Source organism: Lepidochelys kempii, chromosome 7 (assembly GCF_965140265.1).
Source record: "Lepidochelys kempii isolate rLepKem1 chromosome 7, rLepKem1.hap2, whole genome shotgun sequence".
Taxonomy (NCBI): domain Eukaryota; kingdom Metazoa; phylum Chordata; order Testudines; family Cheloniidae; genus Lepidochelys; species Lepidochelys kempii.
Window position 1 is genome coordinate 48135058 of NC_133262.1, and position 22708 is coordinate 48157765.

Sequence of the window (22708 nt, forward strand, 5' to 3'; positions counted from 1 at the left end):
GGAACATGTGACAAAAGGAGGGGCGTTCTCGTCCTATGCGGGCGAGCCTTCAGTGCGCATGCGTAGATCGGCCGGTGGGGAGTGACCACTATCTTGCGCATGCGTAGATCGGCCGGTGGGGAGTGACCACTAGCTTGCGCATGCACCTGTCGAAAAGCTCGGGTAAAAGGGCTCCTGCGCTGGCTTAGGCGGCGGCTGTGTGCGCATGTGCGACGTGGGGTAGGTGATTGGTTTCGTGTCTGCGGCTGAGTTGCAAAGGCTGGGGCCCTGCGCCGGGTTGTTGTAGGGTCGCTTGGGCGCGGCTGTTTGCCACCCCCCGTCTAGCGCACGTCACGTGGACAGTTCCCTTCCCCCTACGCCCCCCAGAGCTGAGAGCCCGGGGTGTGGGCTCAGCCTGGGCGGGAGCCAGGACTGCTGGGATCTGTGCTGGCTCTGGGAGGGGAGAGGGTCTGGGGGGGGTGGGAACCAGCACTCCTGGGTTCTATCCCCGTCGTGGGGAAGGGAGTCCAGTCGCTAGCTCACAGGGCCAGGACTCCAGAGTCCCTTTCCCCAGCTTGCTGTATGCTCTTAAGCAGGCTTTATGTCTCTGTACAGTGCGGTGCCGATATTCACCCAGCTGCACTAATGCGCTGACACCCTGGGATGATCAATGGTATAGACGTTTTAGGTATTAGCAGCTGTAGCACTGAGCAAAAGAAGTGTGGCTAAGGGGGAGGGAAATGTTCTGGGGATATTAATTTGCATTTGAACATTAACTTCAGTTTTACCTTTATGTTCATGGTCCATAAAACTTGCGAGTTTGCGCTTTGCAACATGAATCTTTGCAAAAAGCTCATGTTAAACTTTAATACTAAAAAACAAAAAAAAAGTTTGCTTTTGTTGAATATTTATGCCTAAAATTCACCCCCTGCCCCTGCGCCTGAGGGAAAAAAAATTTAAATATTCTAAGACTCCTTTCTCTTGCAGTTGCTAAACTTTCACTCTTGCTTTTTATGATATCATAATTCTATTCCATTTTTGTGTACCTTTGCAGGTCACCTTTCAAGTTAATGTTTTAATCATGTAGAAGTCAGGGAATAATTTATATTTTGCATGTACAGTCAACTTCCAGTGGGCAGTAGGTGTGTTAAAGTGTTGCTTCACATAAGTAACTGCTGGACTGGAAGGAGAGGCAACGGCCTGTTTTGATGTAAAGTGACTTTGTTAATGAGATAGGGCTCAGCCACTAGTATGGTGATTGCACTGGAATTCAGTGCATAAAGCCATGCTAGTGCTGTGTCAAAGGCTGGGATATTTTATACGCTACCTGTCCCTCTAATGCATGTGTATTATCACACATGGCATTAATTTCAGAGTTTGTATATATCACGTAGGCCAGATTTACAGCTGCTGTAACTCAGCTTTGGAACACATGAGTCTTGTGAATTTGAAAATTTGCATTAATGTAAGGTTTGTATTATTTTTATTGCACTAACATTCTCCGTGGGAGAGGAAGGAAAAGACCAAGAGAAGAGAATCCAAAGAGAATCTACTCGATTGGTCTTTTGGTAAGCATCAGTTCTGTGTTGTATCTCTTGCAGCAATAACCATGGACAGCAGCAGCAGAATTGAGTGCATCTTCTTCAGTGAATTCCACCCAACGCTGGGGCCTAAAATAACCTACCAGGTCAGTGATGCCAGAGTATTTGGGGCGGGGGTCTATTGGGTATTCAATCAGGCAATGAACTGAGGGAATTCAGTCTATGCTGTCTCCAGCACCCAGCCAATGGTGGCCCCATGAGTCAAGGGCCTGCAGCTGGGCCCTGTGTGTGTCTTCAGCTGAACTGTGACATTTTATACTGTGACATCTTGTGTCTCTCTACAAAAGTGACTTTTCACAGGTGCTTGCTCTCCTTGTCCTGCCTGTATCCTGTTGCTAGGGTTTCTTATGAGACTGTAGGGTTATGTCTCTTGGCTCTTCAGTGATACTTTATTGTTTCCTTGGCCATGCAGGTCCCAGAGGATTTCATATCCCGAGAACTCTTTGACACAGTCCAGGTGTACATCATCACCAAACCCGAGCTGCAGAACAAGCTCATCACAGTGTGAGTACCACCTAGAACTGCACCCACAGTCTCAAAGCAGAGCTCTGGCTCCCCAAGGCTTTTCACCCTGCTCAACCCAGAGGTGACTGACTGCTGTACCCATCTGATAGCTGACTGGTGGCCTGCGTGATATGACTTGTGGATCTTGGTCCATTTCCCAGCAGACAAGTTTCCATGTCACAAAACCCACCACTACACTCCTTGGGACCCCTTTCTTCTGTCTCGGAGAGAGGCCAAGGATGGACTGGAGCATGGAGATTTTAATCTGTGCTTTCACCTCTAGTGATAGGTTTCAGAGTAACAGCCGTGTTAGTCTGTATTCGCAAAAAGAAAAGGAGGACTTGTGGCACCTTAGAGACTAACCAATTTATTAGAGCATAAGCTTTCGTGAGCTACAGCTCACTTCTTCAGATGCATATCGTGGAAACTGCAGCAGGCTTTATATATACACAGAGAATATGAAACAATACCTATTCCCACCCCACTGTCCTGCTGGTAATAGCTTATCTAAAGTGATTTCCAGCACAAATCCAGGTTTTCTCACCCTCCACCCCCCCACACAAATTCACTCTCCTGCTGGTGATAGCCCATCCAAAGTGATAACTCTTTACACAATGTGCATGACAATTAAGCTGGGCTATTTCCTGCATAAATCCAGGTTCTCACATCCCCCCCACCCCCATACACACACAAACTCACTCTCCTGCTGGTAATAGCTCATCCAAACTGACCACTCTTCAAGTTAAAATCCAAGTTAAACCAGAACATCTGGGGGGGGGGGTAGGAAAAAACAAGAGGAAACAGGCTACCTTGCATAATGACTTAGCCACTCCAAGTCTCTATTTAAGCCTAAATTAATAGTATCCAATTTGCAAATGAATTCCAATTCAGCAGTTTCTCGCTGGAGTCTGGATTTGAAGTTTTTTTGTTTTAAGATAGCGACCTTCATGTCTGTGATCGCGTGACCAGAGAGATTGAAGTGTTCTCCGACTGGTTTATGAATGTTATAATTCTTGACATCTGATTTGTGTCCATTTATTCTTTTACGTAGAGACTGTCCAGTTTGACCAATGTACATGGCAGAGGGGCATTGCTGGCACATGATGGCATATATCACATTGGTGGATGTGCAGGTGAACGAGCCTCTGATAGTGTGGCTGATGTTATTAGGCCCTGTGATGGTGTCCCCTGAATAGATATGTGGGCACAGTTGGCAACGGGCTTTGTCGCAAGGATAAGTTCCTGGGTTAGTGGTTCTGTTGTGTGGTATGTGGTTGTTGGTGAGTATTTGCTTCAGGTTGCGGGGCTGTCTGTAGGCAAGGACTGGCCTGTCTCCCAAGATTTGTGAGAGTGTTGGGTCATCCTTTAGGATAGGTTGTAGATCCTTAATAATGCGTTGGAGGGGTTTTAGTTGGGGGCTGAAGGTGACGGCTAGTGGCGTTCTGTTATTTTCTTTGTTAGGCCTGTCCTGTAGTAGGTAACTTCTGGGAACTCTTCTGGCTCTATCAATCTGTTTCTTTACTTCTGCAGGTGGGTATTGTAGTTGTAAGAAAGCTTGACAGAGATCTTGTAGGTGTTTGTCTCTGTCTGAGGGGTTGGAGCAAATGCGGTTGTATCGCAGAGCTTGGCTGTAGACGATGGATCGTGTGGTGTGGTCAGGGTGAAAGCTGGAGGCATGCAGGTAGGAATAGCGGTCAGTAGGTTTCCGGTATAGGGTGGTGTTTATGTGACCATTGTTTATTAGCACTGTAGTGTCCAGGAAGTGGATCTCTTGTGTGGACTGGACCAGGCTGAGGTTGGTGGTGGGATGGAAATTGTTGAAATCATGGTGGAATTCCTCAAGGGCTTCTTTTCCATGGGTCCAGATGATGAAGATGTCATCAATATAGCGCAAGTAGAGTAGGGGCTTTAGGGGACGAGAGCTGAGGAAGCGTTGTTCTAAATCAGCCATAAAAATGTTGGCATACTGTGGGGCCATGCGGGTACCCATAGCAGTGCCGCTGATCTGAAGGTATACATTGTCCCCAAATGTGAAGTAGTTATGGGTAAGGACAAAGTCACAAAGTTCAGCCACCAGGTTAGCCGTGACATTATCGGGGATAGTGTTCTTGACGGCTTGTAGTCCATCTTTGTGTGGAATGTTGGTGTAGAGGGCTTCTACATCCATAGTGGCCAGGATGGTGTTATCAGGAAGATCACCGATGGATTGTAGTTTCCTCAGGAAGTCAGTGGTGTCTCGAAGGTAGCTGGGAGTGCTGGTAGCGTAGGGCCTGAGGAGGGAGTCTACATAGCCAGACAATCCTGCTGTCAGGGTGCCAATGCCTGAGATGATGGGGCGCCCAGGATTTCCAGGTTTATGGATCTTGGGTAGTAGATAGAATATCCCAGGTCGGGGTTCCAGGGGTGTGTCTGTGCGGATTTGATCTTGTGCTTTTTCAGGAAGTTTCTTGAGCAAATGCTGTAGTTGCTTTTGGTAACTCTCAGTGGGATCAGAGGGTAATGGCTTGTAGAAACTCGTGTTGGAGAGCTGCCGAGCAGCCTCTTGTTCATATTCCGACCTATTCATGACGACAACAGCACCTCCTTTGTCAGCCTTTTTGATTATGATGTCAGAGTTGTTTCTGAGGCTGTGGATGGCATTGCGTTCCGCATGGCTGAGGTTATGGGGCAAGTGATGCTGCTTTTCCACAATTTCAGCCCGTGCACGTCGGCGGAAGCACTCTATGTAGAAGTCCAGTCTGCTGTTTCGACCTTCAGGAGGAGTCCACCTAGAATCCCTCTTTCTGTAGTGTTGGTTGGGAGACCTCTGTGGATTAGTATGCTGTTCAGAGGTATTTTGGAAATATTCCTTGAGTCGGAGACGTCGAAAATAGGATTCTAGGTCACCGCAGAACTGTATCATGTTCGTGGGGGTGGAGGGGCAGAAGGAGAGGCCCCGAGATAGAACAGCTCCTTCTGCTGGGCTGAGAGTATAGTTGGATAGGTTAACAATATTGCTAGGTGGGTTGAGGGAACCATTGCTGTGGCCCCTTGTAGCATGTAGTAGTTTAGAAAGTTTAGTGTCCTTTTTCTTTTGTAGAGAAGCAAAGTGTGCGTTGTAAATGGCTTGTCTCGTTTTAGTAAAATCCAGCCACGAGGAAGTTTGTGTGGAAGGTTGGTTTTTTATGAGAGTATCCATTTTTGAGAGCTCATTCTTAATCTTTCCCTGTTTGCTGTAGAGGATGTTGATCAGGTGATTCCGCAGTTTCTTTGAGAGCGTGTGGCATAAGCTGTCAGCATAGTCTGTGTGGTATGTAGATTGTAATGGATTTTTTACCTTCAGTCCTTTTGGTACGATGTCCACCTGTTTGCATTTGGAAAGGAAGATGATGTCTGTCTGTATCTGTACAAGTTTTTTCATGCAGTTGATAGATTTCCACTCCATACGGCTAAATGCAGTGCCTTGCATAATGACAGGTTTCAGAGTAACAGCCGTGTTAGTCTGTATTCGCAAAAAGAAAAGGAGGACTTGTGGCACCTTAGAGACTAACCAATTTATTAGAGCATAATAATGTGAAGGTGATGGCACCTTCAGGTCAAGGGGGAGGCATGTGGGTTGAGAGAAGCTTTCTTTGCCACTGCTTGAGCAGTAGCTCCTCTGTGTATAAATAGACCTGGATAGGAGAGACTCCTATCACCTTTCACCAGTCCTAGCTAAGAGATGAGGCCCACAGCTTGTTGCTTGGCAGGTCCAGCAGGAATCAAGCTGTTCAAGACAAGTGCTGTTGAAACCATGCCTTCAGTGCTTATAGGGGAACAGGGACCTTCCGAAGAGGCAGAAGGCTAGATTGCTAAAGGAGAAAAATAAAGAACAGAGGCCCATTCTTGTGAGTTGCGGTTGTTAACTTTGGCCCCACTTCATTAAGTCACCTGAGCTGGTGGCCTGAACCTGTTTGTAGCCTGTATAATCATAGCAATGAGCAATCACCATTTTTAATAATTTAGTTACAGTCTGTGCACAAGATTTCAATGAATTTTAACTACATGGAAACTTTGAAGAATCTGCGTTTTTCTGTTAAGAGAATTCAGGACAAAGCCTGGCACAGATGCTAAATTTCTTAAATGACTCTCACTCGTAAACTGATGAACGCGTTTATTTCTGAATTCTCAGAAAGTTCATTCTGGGCTCGGAGTAAGGGCTGTAAGTTTGGGGAGGATCCGTTGTATTTTTCATACAAAGCAAAAGAGTGTCTATTTTAAAAGCAAAATCCTTCACTATGGAGTTCTGACCAGTGCTTCCAGAACAATCGCAGTTGACGGCTTGTGCCTGTTTTTCTTTGATAGGACTGCTATGGAGAAGAAGCTGATTGGCTGCCCGGTTTGTATCGAGCACAAAAAATACAGCCGGAACGCTCTGCTCTTCAATCTGGGCTTTGTTTGTGATGCTAGAGCCAAGACTTGTGCATTGGAACCCATTGTGAAGAAACTGGCTGGCTATCTCACTACCTTAGAGGTCAGATGTGGCAATGATGCACCCGTTCAATACCTAATGTGGATCCACAGGTTTGGTGCTATGTCCCCCCACCCCTCCAGCTTTAGAACAATCTCTAGGAGAAACCCCTTTGATGTGCCAGACCTCCAAGAGGTCTTGTCCTACCTACACAGGGTAGGCCACGCGGTCTGATCGTCTATTTAGATTGAACCTTCCCAGTCCTTTGTTATCGAGCTGGGAGTCTCTGCTCAGCTTCCCTGCTGTGAGGTGGGGAAATCCATCTCCCTCAGGATCGTTGGTTGCTACGTGTCCGTGTCCTGGTGACTAGGTTTTCTACTCATCTCAGATATCCCATTGATATGGGGCTGGTGTCAGCCAGTCCTTTTCCAATGACCCATTCATGCTCAGACAGCTAGGCCACATTCATACCTGTGTCTCCCAGCCTGCCCTGAGAGCAAATAGTCCTTTTTCCCCACATTGGGTAACCATGCAAAACGTAGGGGAAACTAGAATCGGGGTAGCCGTGTTAGTCTGTATCCACAAAAACAACAAGGAGTCCGGTAGCACCTTAAAGACTAACAGATTTTTTTGGGCATAAGCTTTTGTGGGTAAAAAACTACTTCTTCAGATGCATGGAGTGAAAATTACAGATGCAGGCATTATATACTGACACATTATATACTGACTTGTGAGGTAACTCCCTGCTCTTCATGTGTCAGTATATAATGCCTGCATCTGTAATTTTCACTCCATGCATCTGAAGTAGTTTTTTACCCACGAAAGCTTATGCCCAAAAAAATCTGTTAGTCTTTAAGGTGCTACCGGACTCCTTGTTGTTTTTATAGGGGAAACTGAGGCACACATGGGATCATAAAAATATTACAGCAAATTCCCACTTTTTTACGTGATTACATATAAAAATACGTTAAGAGAATGCTGTGGTTGTGCTGTTAAGTGTTTTTATAGTCAGGGTTGTGTGTCTGTAACCCCAACTCTTCCCCATTGTGTGTGCATGGGTGCACTTTAGGGTGTGTTTTCACTAGCAGCATTAAAGTGCTGCCATGGCAGCACTTTAACGTGACTATGTAGTTGCGGCACCAGCACTGGGAGAGAGCTCTCCCAGCACTGTAAAAATACCACCCCCACGAGGGGAGTAGCTGCCAGTGCTGGTGCACTGTCTACACTAGCTTTACAGCGCTGTAACTTGCAGCGCTCAGGGTGTGTGTTTGTTTTTTTTCACACCCCTGAGTGAGAAAGTTGTAGCGCTGTAAAGTGGCAGTGTAGGCAAGGCCTTATTGTTGTTCATAGATTCCAAGCCAGAATGGATTGCTGTAATCATCTAGTCTGACCTCCTGTATAACACAGGCCAGAGAACTTCCTAGGGTAGAGCTTTTAGAAAAACAGACACCATTGATTTAAAAACAGGGAGAATCCACTGCCAGCCTTGGTAAACTGTTCCAATGGTTAATTAAAAAGCACATAATGGTTAATTAAAGCACATAATGCAACGCCCATTCACTTTTTGTTTGTTTGTTTAAACAAATTGAAATGTCAGGTAGTGTCTTTCTCACTATTTTCTCTAGTCCATTTCCTGGGAAACTGAGTTCTCATAATGGAGAAACTCCAGCCACTTTTTGTTAGAAATAAGACTATTTTAAGTTAGCCAGTTTCAGTGATTGATAATAAATAATATGGGGGTGGTTTGTTTCTATTAAGTGTGAGTTCATTAATTTAAAATTTCCTTTTTAACAGTAAATGGTATAAACTATGCACTTTGAGAATCATGCACGTGACCATAATGACTGTATAGGGAAGCTTGTAGTTCAGGTGAGGATGTGTGTTGTTTAGGATCAAGGGACGCAATTGTGTTGTTTCTTCCTTAGCAACACTTTGAATAGAAGCTTACACTTTCACGTAAGGTATTAACAGCCCATGGTAAACATCCCTGATCATTCCCACAGATCTGCCAACAAAGCCATGGAAAACCACTGGCTGCGGTAGAAGAGCAGTGTCAGGCAGTGCTCAAAGGACTCTCCTTCCTGAAAACTAAATTGGGAGTAGGCTATGTAGGGATTACCAGGCACACAGGGCAGACAACTGGACTCAGCGTGACTTCAAGTGGATTAGAGCTGCTGGTGCTGAAATCCAAACCCTCCCCAGAAATCAAATTAGAAGCCAAAGCAGCTTTGAATCAAGCCCTTGAAATGAAACGGCAGGGGAAGCGTGAGAAAGCCCATAAACTCTTCATGTATGCCCTCAAAATGAATTCAGATTACGTGGGTGCTCTGAATGAGTTTGGTATCTTTTCTGAAGAGGAGAAGACATTCAAGCAGACTACTTGTACTCCAAAGCACTGACCGTTTCTCCTTGTCATGATACTCTTAATATTTCTCAAGTTAAAAACATCCTTTCAGGCCTCTGTGCTTGCTTACGGCCCTAAAAAATAATTCCTTAGATGAAATCCATTGAAGTCGATGGGAGTTTGAGACTTCACTGGAGCCAGGATTTCACCACTTGATCCTGTATAACACATCATGGTTTAAAGGGGAGATTTGTCATTAATTAGGTGAGTGACAGGTTTCCAGGATCAAACTATAAGTAAGAAAAGAACAAAGGAAAAAATACCAGTGGGGTTTCCTTATCGTATTGCCTGCATAACAGCTCCATGGCAGCTTTATAGAGAGATGCGAGGTGGCTTGCTGCTATTGAGAGGCAATGACACTGACCCTGTTCTCTCCTAGCTGGAAAGTGGCTTCATTTCCAATGAAGAGAGTAAACAAAAGCTGGTGCCAATAATGACCATCCTCCTGGAGGAGCTCAACGCCACTGGGAAATGTACCTTGCCAATAGGTAGGTTCGCTGGACATCCAGCTGCAATGTAGTCTCTTTCTCTGTCCCTTCCCAGCCTCACAATGAGTCCCTTAGCATCACCCCACTAGGGGATTCTGTCTGAGGCAGAGGAGCTGCCTGATAATAGTGTTTGTAGTTTGGGGGTGGAGGGTCCGACTTGCAGCTCCACCTGTACCCCACCCTTGTGCTGTTTTGTTTTGCGGTATTTGAAGTGTAGCTTGTGTGACCTTCATGGGGGAGGAGCACAGGGGAGAGAAGGGAGTTAGATGCACTGTGGGAGTGCACTGCTCCCTTATTGCCTCTGCCATCCCTGGAGTGCTAATGGGCTGTGATTACAGCGGAATTGGCTACTGCTGGGAAGAAAAGGGCAGCTGCTCTATACTGACCAGATCAGGGGTTCTCAAACTGGGGATCTGGACCCCTCAGGGGGTCACAAGGTTATTACATGGGAGGTCGCAAGCTGTCCACCTCCACTCCAAATCCTGCTTTGCATCCAGCATTTATAATGGTGTTAAATATATAAAAAAGTGTTTTTAATTTATAAGGGGGGGTCACACTCAGAGGCTTGCTATGTGAAAGGGGTCACCAGTACAAAAGTTTGAGAACTGCTGGACCAGATTGCTGTAACAGAGTCTTGCACAGAGGATGGAAGGGGAGGTTGGCATCTGAGGGTCAAATCTTGCCGTGATGTCAGCAGCGGGTGCAGTTCCCATTGCACTGTTACAGCAGGGCTGATTTTGGTTGGGAAAGTTGAGAGACACAGCAGGTGTTTCCTAGCAAAACTGAGTGCTTTCATCTCCTCCTCCCTAGATGAATCGAACACCATTCACCTGAAAGTGATCGAGCAGCGGCCAGACCCTCCGATTGTGCAAGAGTACGATGTGCCTGTCTTCACCCTGGACAAGGATGATTTCTTCAATGCCCAGTGGGATCTCACCACTCAGCAGGTCTGTCTGCTTCATCCGGGCAGGGCTAAGCAGGGGGGACATTCTAATGGGGTCATCTCCCATCCCAGCGACTCCATTAGCTGAATGGAGATGTGACAGGGCTGTTGCACTACCTGGTGCCCAGTGAGCAAGGGGTTACCACAGCTCAGCAACCCGTAGCCCTTTCCTGGGGCTATAAATCCCTTGCTTGGGAGACAAGAGGAAGGAGAATGCTATTGGGTAGCAGCCCGGCCTTCCCAGGGTCCTAGGACTGGGGAGCTTGATCCCTTTTGTGGAGAAGACTTTACTGATTGCAGTGGTATGCCTGTGCTGAACCATTCCCAGTGAACATGTGATAAAAGGCAACGACTGTTGCTAACGCTGTCCAAATCAAGCAAAGATGTCCTTTATGGGGAAGTGTCCATCCAGTGACTAGGGCTGGTTAACAAAGTGTTAAATAGCATGGAACTCTGCTCTCCAGTTGCAGACACTTCCAAACAGGGATGGAATACAGAGGTGCATGTGTTTATAGTGAGGTTGTCCTGTATTCTTATTCAGCACGTATCAGGGTTCCCTCCCCACTCTGAACTCTAAGGTACAGATGTGGGGACCTTCATGAAAGTCCCCCTAAGCTTATTTCTACCAGCTTAGGTTAAAAGTTTCCCCAAGGCACAAATTCTTCCTTGTCTTTGGAACGATATCGCTGCCACAACCAAGTGAGTTTGACAAAGATTTAGGAAAAGGACCACTTGGAGTTCCTGTTTCCCCAAAATATCACCCCAAGTCCCTTCCCCTGACTGTTCCTGGGGAGGCTTGAGAGTAAACAAGGGGAGCACAGACCAGCCCCTTGGGTTTTTAGGACACTAAAAACCAATCAGGTTCTTAAAAGCAGAACTTTATTATAAAGAAAAAGTAAAAACGCACCTCTGTAAAATCAGGATGGAAGGTAATTTTACAGGGTAATCGGATTCAAAACACAGAGGATTCCCCTCTAGGCAAAACTTTAAAGTTACAAAAAATACAAAAAAACAAACAAACCAGGAATAAACCTCCCTCTTAGCCTAGGGGAAATTCACAAGCTAAAACAAAAGATAATCTAACACATTTCCTTGCTATTACTTACTATTTCTGTAATTTTAGATGTATCATTCAGTAGGAGTTGGATTACTTGCTTGGTCTCTCTGTCTCGGTAGAGAACAACAAAAGCCCAAACAAAAACCTCCCCCTCCCTGCCCCCCCATTTGAAAGTATCTTCTTTCCCCAGTGGTCCTTCTGGTCAGGTGCCAACTAGGTTAATAGAAAGAAGAAAAGGAGTACTTGTGGCACCTTAGAGACTAACAAATTTATTTGAGCATAAGTTTTCGTAGCTTATGCTCAAATAAATTTGTTAGTCTCTAAGGTGCCACAAGTACTCCTTTTTCTTTTTGCGAATACAGACTAACACTGCTGCTACTCTGAAACTAGGTTAATGGGGAGGGATAGCTCAGTGGTTTGAGCATTGTCCTGCTAAACCCAGGGTTGTGAGTTCAATCCTTGAGGGGGCCATTTAGGGATCTGGGACAAAAATTGGGGATTGGTCCTGCTTTGAGTAGGGGGTTGGACTAGATGACCTACTGAGGTCCCTTCCAACCCTGATATTCTATGATTGATTAACCCTTTACAGGTAAAGGAGGGATGTTATGCTACCCTTAGCTGTATGTTTATGACAGCACCGTATCTAGTGTCCATGTTAAATCTCTTCTGATGGTCTCATTGACCCTTTGTGCATGGACCACGTTTACTGGAAAATCTGGCCCAAGGTGGCCTGTGCCTTTTTTGTTCAGTTCTATAACGATTGCTCTTCCCAGTAAATGTGATTTTGAAGTTGGATACAAGAGTTCTTGGATGTTAGAAGTGCACGTGTCTGGTGCACAGAACCATATCACTGTCTCATGTTAAAAAAGCTACCTTAAGACAGAGATACCATTGAGAGTATGTATCGGTCACTTATGGGTAAAAAACATTTCAGGGATGTTGTGACTTTCCTCAGACCAAACGTTATAAACACAGGAAACATAGAGCTAAGGTTAACTCAAGAGAAATCCAAACATATCAGTGTTACTAATGCACAGGTAAGGTACCTAAACAACCATAACTCTGCCCCGTAGTGACCACATGCAATAACCATGCAATGATGATGATTGAGTCATTTAATTGTTTGTGGTCATAGATTACCTTATCAATCTGCAAAAAGAAAAGGAGTACTTGTGGCACTTTAAAGACTAACAAATTTATTTGAGCATAAGCTTATGCTCAGATAAATTTGTTAGTCTCTGAGGTGCCACAAGTACTCCTTTTCTTTTTGCGGATACAGACTAACACGGCTGCAACTCTGAAACCTGTCATTATCAATCTGAAAACACACTAGATTTCCCTCACACGCACGCTCCCCTTGATGTCTCTATAGGGGGTTTCTCGTGCAGATGTTCCACTCTTTGGTCTGATCGCTCTCACGTGCTGCCTCCTTAGATCCTGCCATACATTGATGGATTTCGACACATCCAGAAAATCTCTGCTGAAGCTGACGTGGAGCTCAATTTGGTGCGAATTGCTATCCAGAACCTGCTGTAAGTGCGAAGACCTAGGGCATCGGGAAGGAGAAGGGTCCCTGATCAGAACACTCACACAGATCCATATACCCACCCTTCTCGCCCCCAGTTCTGACTTTAGCCCTGCATCCCGATCCCCTTGACACATGGGATTCTGAATTTAGGAGAAATTCCCTGCAGAGTTCCCTGTAGAGGGAGCACTACAGAAAACCCAGCCTGCAGCTAGTGGAGAGTAATAAAACCTGTGCCTTCACTAGGGAAGAGGCTGGTGTTTGAATCTATAATCGGTGATTTCTAATGTTTCATTGTCTGTCTTGCAGATACTATGGGGTGGTGACTCTGGTCTCCATACTTCAGGTGCGTATGGCTAGGAGCAAAAAATTCCAGCCCATTATTAGCCTGGCACATGTGACCTTTCACCTCTGGAGCTCTGGTCTCTCTTGGAAGGAGTCTGCTGGCCCCATATTAGGCACAGCACAAAACTACCTCACTAGTGGACAGACAGCCCCTTCTTGGGAGAAGACCTAGGACAAAACCAGTATGGGAGTGCTAGGCTGGTACTAAGAACTGCAATAGGGTTGTAAAGCTTTAGTACTGACCTGCAGCTCTGCTGTTGTCCTTGGCGGTATGACTGGAGCTGGGCCATCTGAATGCATGGGACCTGCTATGTTTTTCCCCATATTCTTTTAATAGCACCTGGTTCCTGGTACTGTTGCAGAGAGGGCTGCATACAGGACGCATCTGCTCTAACACGCACATGGGTATAAGCAGAACTGTAGGCCTGGCGCAGCAGTGGCTGTAGAATTCGGTCGAGCAGAATCACTGGCTCACAATGCCAGATTTAGAAAGGGGAAGAATCTTGGGCTTCTGACATGCAGTTGCACCCTATGCTCTATAGAGGGTAATTCTTCCAGGACAGCACAGTGCTTTGGTTCACGTGCCAGTTACGCTGCTTTGTGGTGGTGTGCTGCAGGTTCTTCTCCTTGGCTGGCTCCACCAAATTGTTTGTCTTGGAGTCTCTAGTGTTGTTTGGCTTAAATCCTAGGCCCAGAGCTAAAACTCTGCAGCCTCTGGTTAATAGGAATTTCATCTCTCTTTTTCCTTACCAGTACTCAAATGTATACTGTACCACACCTAAAGTCCAGGATCTGGTGGATGATAAATGCCTCCAAGAAGAATGTCTCTCTTATGTCACCAAGCAAGGTATAGCAGGCCTGAACTGAGTTAGATATGGTAAGATTGTGCTGGCCCAGGATATGCCGTCACAGCCTTCTGATTCCTCCAGAGATTTGCTAGGGACTGGGAAACCAACAGTTCAGCACTGGCTCTTTCTCCCTTGAGTTTGCTCATGGCAAAAGGCTGGTAGCGGGGCCTTCAAGTTTGTGTACTAGGTCCTGTGTTAATGTGTTAATGATCTGACAAAGGGGTTGAGTATTGAGGCAGCAAAAGTTGTAGATGCCACAAAGTTATTTAGGTTAGTCAAGGTAAGGGATGGCTGGGAAGAACTTCAGAGAGACCTTCAGAGTGGGCATCACAATGGTAAATGAAACTGAGCGTTGATAAATGCAGAGTAATGCACAGTGGAAGGGAAAACGTTAACTACTTCCATGCCTGCCAGGGTTCTAAGTCAACTGTATCAGTTCAAGGAAGGGACCTGGGCATCATTGTAGACAGATCAATGGAGACTTCTACTCAGTGGGCAGCTGCAGTTAAAAAAGCAAACCAGATGGTTGGAGGAATAAGGAATAGGGTGGAGAATAATAGACTATTCTAAAGTCTTTATATAAATCAGTGGTAAAGCCTCATTTGAAGTGGTTATATAGTTCTGGCCACCCCTGCTCCAAAAGGATATTGCAGAATCAGAGGGGTTCAGAGAAGAGTGAGAATAGAAAAACTGGGGTCATCACCTTAGAAAGGAGATGACGAAGAGGGACGCGATAGAAGTCTATAGAATAACAAATGGCCTAGAGAAGAGAGGTGAGGAGTTTCTATTCTCCCCTGTGTCCTAACACAAGAACAGGAGGACATCAAATAAAATTAAAAGGTGGCAAATTCAGAAAAGAAATACATTTTCCCACTGTGTGTAATTATATGGTGGAATTCACTGCCATGGGATGTTGTGGAGGCCAAGAATTTAACAGAATTTAAAAAGGGATTGAATAATTATATGGACTGCAAGAATAGTCAGTTACCATAATTAACTATGATAACACGGTTAGAAGGGATATTAAACCCTGTGCTTCAGGTGTTAAGACAACTTTAACTATTAGAGACCAGGATGATATTTAATCTGCCCCTCACATGATCCCAAATCAACTACTGCAGAGTTTTTACATCTCTCTCTGACTCAGCTGGTGCTGGCTGCTGTCAGAGACAGGTGGTTGGGCTGAATGGACCTTGGCTCTGATCCAGTCTGCCCATTCCTATGAGCTTGGTAAGAGCGAAGCCGCGTTGGGAGCACTTCTCCAGGCGAGGATGATGTGTCCCATTGCAGGACTTGGTCCTGATACTCACACTTTAGGTGACATCATCCTTCAGCTGAGATGCTAACCTGGGGTCTTGTAAAGTCCCACATGTCCTGGTAGAATGTCACAGTCTCAGAGTCTAGGATAAGCTGTATGTCCTGACCAACGTTCCCCCCCTTCAGATGGGTGCAATATTCCAGCTGCATGACCTGCGGAGCACACAAAGGCAGCTCCATATTTCTGTGTTGACACTGTTCCACCACCATTTAACTTGGGGATGGTAGTGAGACCCCCCCCCCCCCCCGCAGGGATTGGGCAGGCCCTGTTAATCTCCAGGACATTCTACTCCTTAGCTCTATCCCCCGTTTTGTCACTTCAGGGTGTGTCTCTTCCCCACAGGTCATAAGCGAGCCAGTCTGAGAGACGTCTTCCAGCTCTACTGCGGGCTGAGCCCCGGCACGACGGTGCGAGACCTCATCTGCCGCTACACCCTGCAGCTCCAGAGAGTGGATGAAAGGTCTGAGGCTGCATCCCCTTTCCGAAGGAAGCTCTGAGGATGAGGCCATGACATCGCTGTGTGCCAGTGAAAGCGCAGATGAATGCCAATGGCTCAGTGATGTGGGAAGCCCATGGCTAGTTAGCAGAGCTGGCTTAGAGTGTACCCCTCAGTATCATTTACCCAACTTTACAGGTGGGGACACTGAGGCACATCAGCACAGTGACTTACCCAGGCTCTCACAGTGAAGCTGCAGCAGAGGCAGGAGCGGAGCCCAGTTCTCCTGATTGTTTCATGCTCCTAGCGCCTTCCTTTTTCAGAACTGTACTGAGATTATAGTTCACCCCATGACCCAGCAGTTAGAGCTGCTGGGCCAGCAGAAAGTGAAGTCCTCCCCATTGGTGTGGGCTGGTTTTGTTCAGTATCTTCATAAATGATCTGGAGGATGGCGTGGATTGCACCCTCAGCAAGTTTGCAGATGACACTAAACTGGGAGGAGAGGTAGATACGCTGGAGGGTAGGGATAGGATACAGAGGGACCTAGACAAATTAGTGGATTGGGCCAAAAGAAATCTGATGAGGTTCAACAAGGACAAGTGCAGAGTCCTGCACTTAGGACGGAAGACTCCCATGCACCGCTACAGACTAGGGACCGAATGGCTAGGTAGCAGTTCTGCAGAAAAGGACCTAGGGGTTACAGTGGACGAGAAGCTGGATATGAGTCAACAGTGTGCCCTTTCTACCAAGAAGGCTAACGGCATTTTGGGCTGTATATGTAGGGGCATTGCCAGCAGATTGAGGGACGTAATCATTTCCCTCTATTCGACACTGGTGAGGCCTCATCTGGAGTACTGTGTCCAGTTTTGGGCCTCACACTACAAGAAGGATGTGGAAAAATTGGAAAACCTCCAGCGGAGGGCAACAAAAATGATTAGGGGACTGGAACACATGACTTATGAGGAGAGGCTGAGGGAACTGGGGTTGTTTAGTCTGTGGAAGAGAAGAATGAGGGGGGATTTGATAGCTGCTTTCAACTACCTGAAAGGAGGTTCCAAAGAGGATGGATCTAGACGGTTCTCAGTGGTAGCTGATGACAGAACGAGGAGTAATGGTCTCAAGTTGCAGTGGGGGAGGTTTAGGTTGGATATTAGGAAAAACTTTTTCACTAGGAGGGTGGTGAAACACTGGAATGCGTTACCTAGGGAGGTGGTGGAATCTCCTTCCTTAGATATTTGTAAGCCCAGGCTTGACAAAGCCCCTGGCTGGGATGATTTAGTTGGGGATTGGTCCTGCTTTGAGCAGGGGGTTGGACTATATGACCTCCTGAGGTCCCTTCCAACCCTGATACTCTATGTAACCTCCAAACATGCTGGTAGGTCACCTGCTCAGCATTCTGACTTTGCTCGAGGAGGTGGGAGGAGAGGCTGGGTTGGAGCTGAGCCCCACTGGCATTCGAGACCATGTGGCAGGTGAACACACCCTTCCAACTCTGGGTTTCCTGGGATGGCAGCCCTTCTGAGAGCAATTCCTTCTTCTCTCAGGAAGCTCATCCAGTTTGGTTTGATGAAGGGCCTCATCCGGCGGCTCCAGAAGTATCCTGTGAAGATAGTGCGGGATGAGAAAAGTCACCCAGCCCGGCTGTACACAGGCTGCCACAGCTATGATGAGATCTGCTGTAAAACAGGTACAGGAACCCAGCTTTGTGTGCGAGTGAGAGGGAAGAGACCAAGCATGGCTCGGCAGTGGGCGGGGGTGTTAATTCAAGGTCCGTAACATTTGGTACTCTGTGATTTGCACTGCAGTAGCACCTATGAGCTGTAGTCCTTGTATTTGGCTCTGTACTGCTGTGGGAGGGATTTTGTTCTTGCAATTTGGATGAGTTGCAGCAATATGCAGGAGTTGCAAGGCACCAGACAAACCCACTTGATCAAATGAAATAACTTGCAGACGTTGCCCAACTTCACCTTGTAACAAACCTAGCTGAGAGCCATTTTCCGTCCGTGCAGGGCCCTAACAGTGGGAACTCATGGCCCCAGAAGAGGTTCCGTCTCAGGAGACCCTTTCAGCAGAACCCATTTGATTTTTTTTTTTCCTGGCCCTTTCTTGAATCCTGTTTAGACAGCAAAATATTGGAGTGTTCACAGTATGGTCCCTGCAGGTCATAGAAGCTTAAAGTCTAGAACAGATGCGGAACAAACAGTTCAGCCGTGTGCTAGAGAGAGATGCGGAAGGAATCTCGTGGCGATTGCTGAAAGGCTTAATGGAAAGGTGTGTTTTGGAGAGGGAGTTGGCTGTAGGAGGGGATTTGAGAGCTGAGCGCCTCAGAAGGGTATCGGATTAACCTTTTGTCCTCTGGAAATTTGGATTTAAAATTGGTACGCCCCACACCTGGCACGAACTTAGTGGTCTCAATTAGATCCCCACTGAAGGAATAGCTGTCCATATCTCAACCGCTGGACTGTTTGGGGCACTGGAGTGTCTGCTCAGGAACAGCCTAAGAGAAGGGTTGGCATAGGGAAGTTAAAGGTGAGGGGGAGCGATGCATGAGCCATTGAGATCACTGGCTGTACCAGCGAGGGAGGATGTTCTCTGGAAAGGGTTAAAACTGAAATGGGCGTCAGAGGTGAGGAGTTTTGTGGGCAAGATTGCAATAGGTGGGGGTGTCAGAGATGAGGGTTGAGAGAGGTTGGCAAAGCAGAAAGGGGAAAGCTGGCACAGGGCCAGTCTACATTGAGTCTTCCTTTTGTCAGACATGGCCATCAGCACTGAAATGGTAATTGCCAAGATACCACGGTTTGATCCTGGCTATCTGGCTGGTCTGGGTCTCTGTTTTAGAGCTACTTTTCCAGTGAGCAAGCTGGGAGACACAAAATCCAGAATCTGTGCATTCACTGTTGGCCATTCTTCAGCTCAAACCAAGACCCAATGGCTGGAGCATGAGAGTTGAGGACTCAACGCAACATAATCAGGCATTCTAGTCTTGACTTGTCACCCCTCTGCCTGCCTTTCCCCCCATCAGCAATAACAGGGACTTTGGTTGGCAGGGTGGACTCATGTTAGTGCCAGAGATGTTGTTCTTTACTTCTTCCTCAGGCATGAGCTACCGAGAGCTGGATGAGAGACTGGAGAATGATCCCAACATCATTGTTTGCTGGAAGTGAATCTCTCTTCGGGAAGTACCAGCAGCACCTCAGAGAAAAGAACACTGGAAAAGGATGGCTGAGCTGTCCACATCTCGGAGATGGATCTGAGACCCCCGACTGTGGCTCTTTCAAGTGACTTGGCTCCTCTAGTGGAGAGTGTGTTGCGTATGTCCGACTAACGCTGCTTGGAGAAAGAGATTGAACTCGGGTCGGATGTCTTTGCATTCCTGCACGAGGGCAAAGCATAGGTCCCACGTCTCAGTGCAAAGCAAACAGTGCGTGCTGGCCAGTTGCTTTTTGCCATGTGCTGTTGAAATGATTGGTTCCACGGTGCCTGTGCCGGCCTTCTTGCTGCCAGTCTAGGTCGCATAGAAAAACTGTCATCGCTCTATCGGGGATTGTTGGAGGGTGTCCACTTGCTGCACATAGAACGTGTGGAACACCTGAGTCATTGTATTAAAAGGGAAGGGGGCTGGTTTCCTTTCTGCTCTCAGAAGCCCTGATAATTTTGCCCCATCTATTTCTTCTCCAGCCTCCCAGGATTTGCAGCTGGGAATGAAACACCTATTCTTTCTGTTCTGTGGATCTAGCAGCAGAGGGTGCTGTAGGAGTGGAGTAGCCAGGTTAGGTAAAGGGAGGCTGGGGGCTGAGTGAGTGAATCATAATAAAACTGTTCAAATTGCATTTTGAAGTTTTGGTGAATTTCCAGCTTCGTGAAGGATGGAAACTGGGGGTGGGAGCTGGTGTTCTAATGGGACTAAAAGGTCATCGCTTAGAACTAGTCTGGCTTTGGTTATGGGGCAGTGTGTAGGAGGGGAAATGGTTAACCCTCCATTGTTGAATGCAGAGCTTCCCAACCTGTGGGTTGGGCCCCAAAACTGGGTCACGAGAATGCTTCAAAGGGTGGCATGGCAACTCCTGTCCCATGTTGTGGGCTGGGCTCGTCTCCTTGCTCCAGGCATTGCAACCTCTGGAGCCACTCAGGTTTGGCCCAGCCGTCATGATAACAGGACCCCGGGGAGGCCAAATTTGAGTGAATGGCACCACAACCCCACTCCACAACTCCACTCTCACAAATCTGGTCCAGTCAGGGGGCAGGGCCAAACCTGAGCAGTTCTGCAACCACAGAGGTTGCAGCACCTGGAGCAGAGTCAGGCCCAGGCAGCCCCACAGCGCAGGAGCTGCAGGAGCCGCCACTGTGAGGTGAGTGCTGAGCAGGACCCAACCCCCCAAGGGGGCAGAAGCTGACTGAAACTACCCGAGAACAGGGCTGTAACTGGGGTGGGGTGAGTGGGGGCAGCTGCCCAGGCCAAAAAGCCCCAGGGGTGGCTCAGGCTGGCAACGCCAAGGGACTTGGGGAGGGAACGCCACCTCCACCCCCCCAACTCACCTCAGTGAGCCACCCAGCCTATCTGTGTTGGGGAGAGAGCCAAAAAATCGGGAGGGGCTCACGATTCAGTTGTTAATTATGGTCAAATTCTTTAATCAACACACAAGTACTTTAATGGTTCCTAACATTCCTGTGCAGTGTTGGGGCCTCAAATGCAGGAGCCCTGGGCTGGGACAGGGGAACCAGAGCGGGAAATGGACCAGGCCAGTCCCTCACTGGGCAGGCACAACAGAGTGTAACAACCCAGCACGAAGTGTGTGTGTATGTACAGTAAATTGCAAATTAACAGGGCCAGAACTTTAAAAATATTGCTTGCGTCTGTACCAAGAGGCAGTGCCTGCTCTTCATCTCTCCCCCAAGAGCACCCTGCACCCCTGGTATTGTCTGGTGCCCATTTGTGTGGGAGCAGTATGGGGGCAGGGCCTTTCCAGGGCAGCAAGGGGACTGGTGCACATTGGCAAGGGAGCAGTGCCAGGATACAGGGACAGGGCCTCTCTGGTGCAATGGAGGGTCTGGTGCCTGTTGGCATGGGTGCAGTGGTGGGGCATGGGGGGCACAGTCTCTCTGGTGCAGTGGGGGGTCTGGTGGCATGGGTGCAGTGGTGGGGCATGGGGGCACGGTCTCTCTGGTGCAGTGGTGGGGCATGGGGGCACGGTCTCTCTGGTGCAGCAGGGGGTCTGGTGCCTGGTGGCATGGGTGCAGTGGTGGGGCATGGGGGGCACAGTCTCTCTGGTGCAGTGGGGGGTCTGGTGGCATGGGTGCAGTGGTGGGGCATGGGGGCACGGTCTCTCTGGTGCAGCAGGGGGTCTGGTGCCTGGTGGCATGGGTGCAGTGGTGGGGCATGGGGGCACAGTCTCTCTGGTGCAGTGGTGGGGCATGGGGGCACGGTCTCTCTGGTGCAGCAGGGGGTCTGGTGCCTGGTGGCATGGGTGTAGTGGTGGGGCATGGGGGGCACAGTCTCTCTGGTGCAGTGGGGGGTCTGGTGGCATGGGTGCAGTGGTGGGGCATGGGGGCACGGTCTCTCTGGTGCAGCAGGGGGTCTGGTGCCTGGTGGCATGGGTGCAGTGGTGGGGCATGGGGGCATGGTCTCTCTGGTGCAGCAGGGGGTCTGGTGCCTGGTGGCATGGGTGCAGTGGTGGGGCATGGGGGCACAGTCTCTCTGGTGCAGTGGTGGGGCATGGGGGGCACAGTCTCTCTGGTGCAGTGGGGGGTCTGGTGGCATGGGTGTAGTGGTGGGGCATGGGGGGCACGGTCTCTCTGGTGCAGTGGGGGGTCTGGTGGCATGGGTGTAGTGGTGGGGCATGGGGGGCACGGTCTCTCTGGTGCAGTGGGGGGTCTGGTGGCATGGGTGTAGTGGTGGGGCATGGGGGCACGGTCTCTCTGGTGCAGCAGGGGGTCTGGTGCCTGGTGGCATGGGTGCAGTGGTGGGGCATGGGGGCACAGTCTCTCTGGTGCAGTGGTGGGGCATGGGGGGCACGGTCTCTCTGGTGCAGTGGGGGGTCTGGTGCCTGGTGGCATGGGTGCAGTGCTGGGGCATGGGGGCACAGTCTCTCTGGTGCAGTGGGGGGTCTGGTGGCATGGGTGCAGTGGTGGGGCATGGGGGCACAGTCTCTCTGGTGCAGTGGTGGGGCATGGGGGCACAGTCTCTCTGGTGCAGTGGTGGGGCATGGGGGCACAGTCTCTCTGGTGCAGTGGTGGGGCATGGGGGGCACGGTCTCTCTGGTGCAGTGGGGGGTCTGGTGCCTGGTGGCATGGGTGCAGTGCTGGGGCATGGGGGCACAGTCTCTCTGGTGCAGTGGGGGGTCTGGTGGCATGGGTGCAGTGGTGGGGCATGGGGGCACAGTCTCTCTGGTGCAGTGGTGGGGCATGGGGGCACAGTCTCTCTGGTGCAGTGGTGGGGCATGGGGGCACAGTCTCTCTGGTGCAGTGGTGGGGCATGGGGGCACGGTCTCTCTGGTGCAGTGGGGGGTCTGGTGCCTGTTGGTGGAGGAGCAGTGCCGGGATCCATGACAGGGCCTTGCTGGGGCAATGGGACACTGGTACTCGGTTCGCGGGGAGCAGTGCAGGAATACAGGGCCTCTCCAGTGGAGCGGAGGGCCTGGTGCACATTGGCGGGGGAGCAGAGCCAGGGTATGGAGCAGGGGCTCTCTGGTGCGGCGGGGGGCCAGGCCGCCCAGGGGCCAGGCCGCCCGGGGGCTCCTAATGGGACGGAAGAGGATGGCGGGGAGGGGGCGGTGCCGGGCGGGCCCCTGCTCTCGCGGCCGCTTTCCCCCCGCCCGCCCCGTCGGTCTCCAT

General features: G+C 48.9%; 1 protein-coding gene across 5 annotated transcripts; it reads left to right on the plus strand.

Annotated features, from left to right (window-relative positions):
- The first annotated feature begins 108 nt into the window (after positions 1-108).
- NPRL2 (NPR2 like, GATOR1 complex subunit) lies at positions 109-19707 on the plus strand. Of its 5 annotated transcripts, none has more exons than XM_073352567.1 (13): positions 109-219; positions 1581-1666; positions 1993-2084; positions 6408-6576; positions 9297-9405; positions 10216-10352; positions 12840-12937; positions 13240-13276; positions 14029-14122; positions 15784-15901; positions 17422-17564; positions 18039-18148; positions 18974-19060. In XM_073352567.1, the coding sequence occupies exons 2-13, from the start codon at positions 1589-1591 to the stop codon at positions 18977-18979; spliced, it is 1191 nt and encodes a 396-aa protein (XP_073208668.1). In that variant the 5' UTR covers positions 109-219; positions 1581-1588; the 3' UTR covers positions 18980-19060. The 5 variants fall into 5 exon arrangements, with proteins under 5 accessions (XP_073208668.1, XP_073208670.1, XP_073208667.1 ...); XM_073352569.1 differs by lacking the exon at positions 109-219 and adding an exon at positions 229-1449; XM_073352566.1 differs by lacking the exon at positions 109-219 and adding an exon at positions 229-667.
- Positions 19708-22708: the final 3001 nt, after the last annotated feature.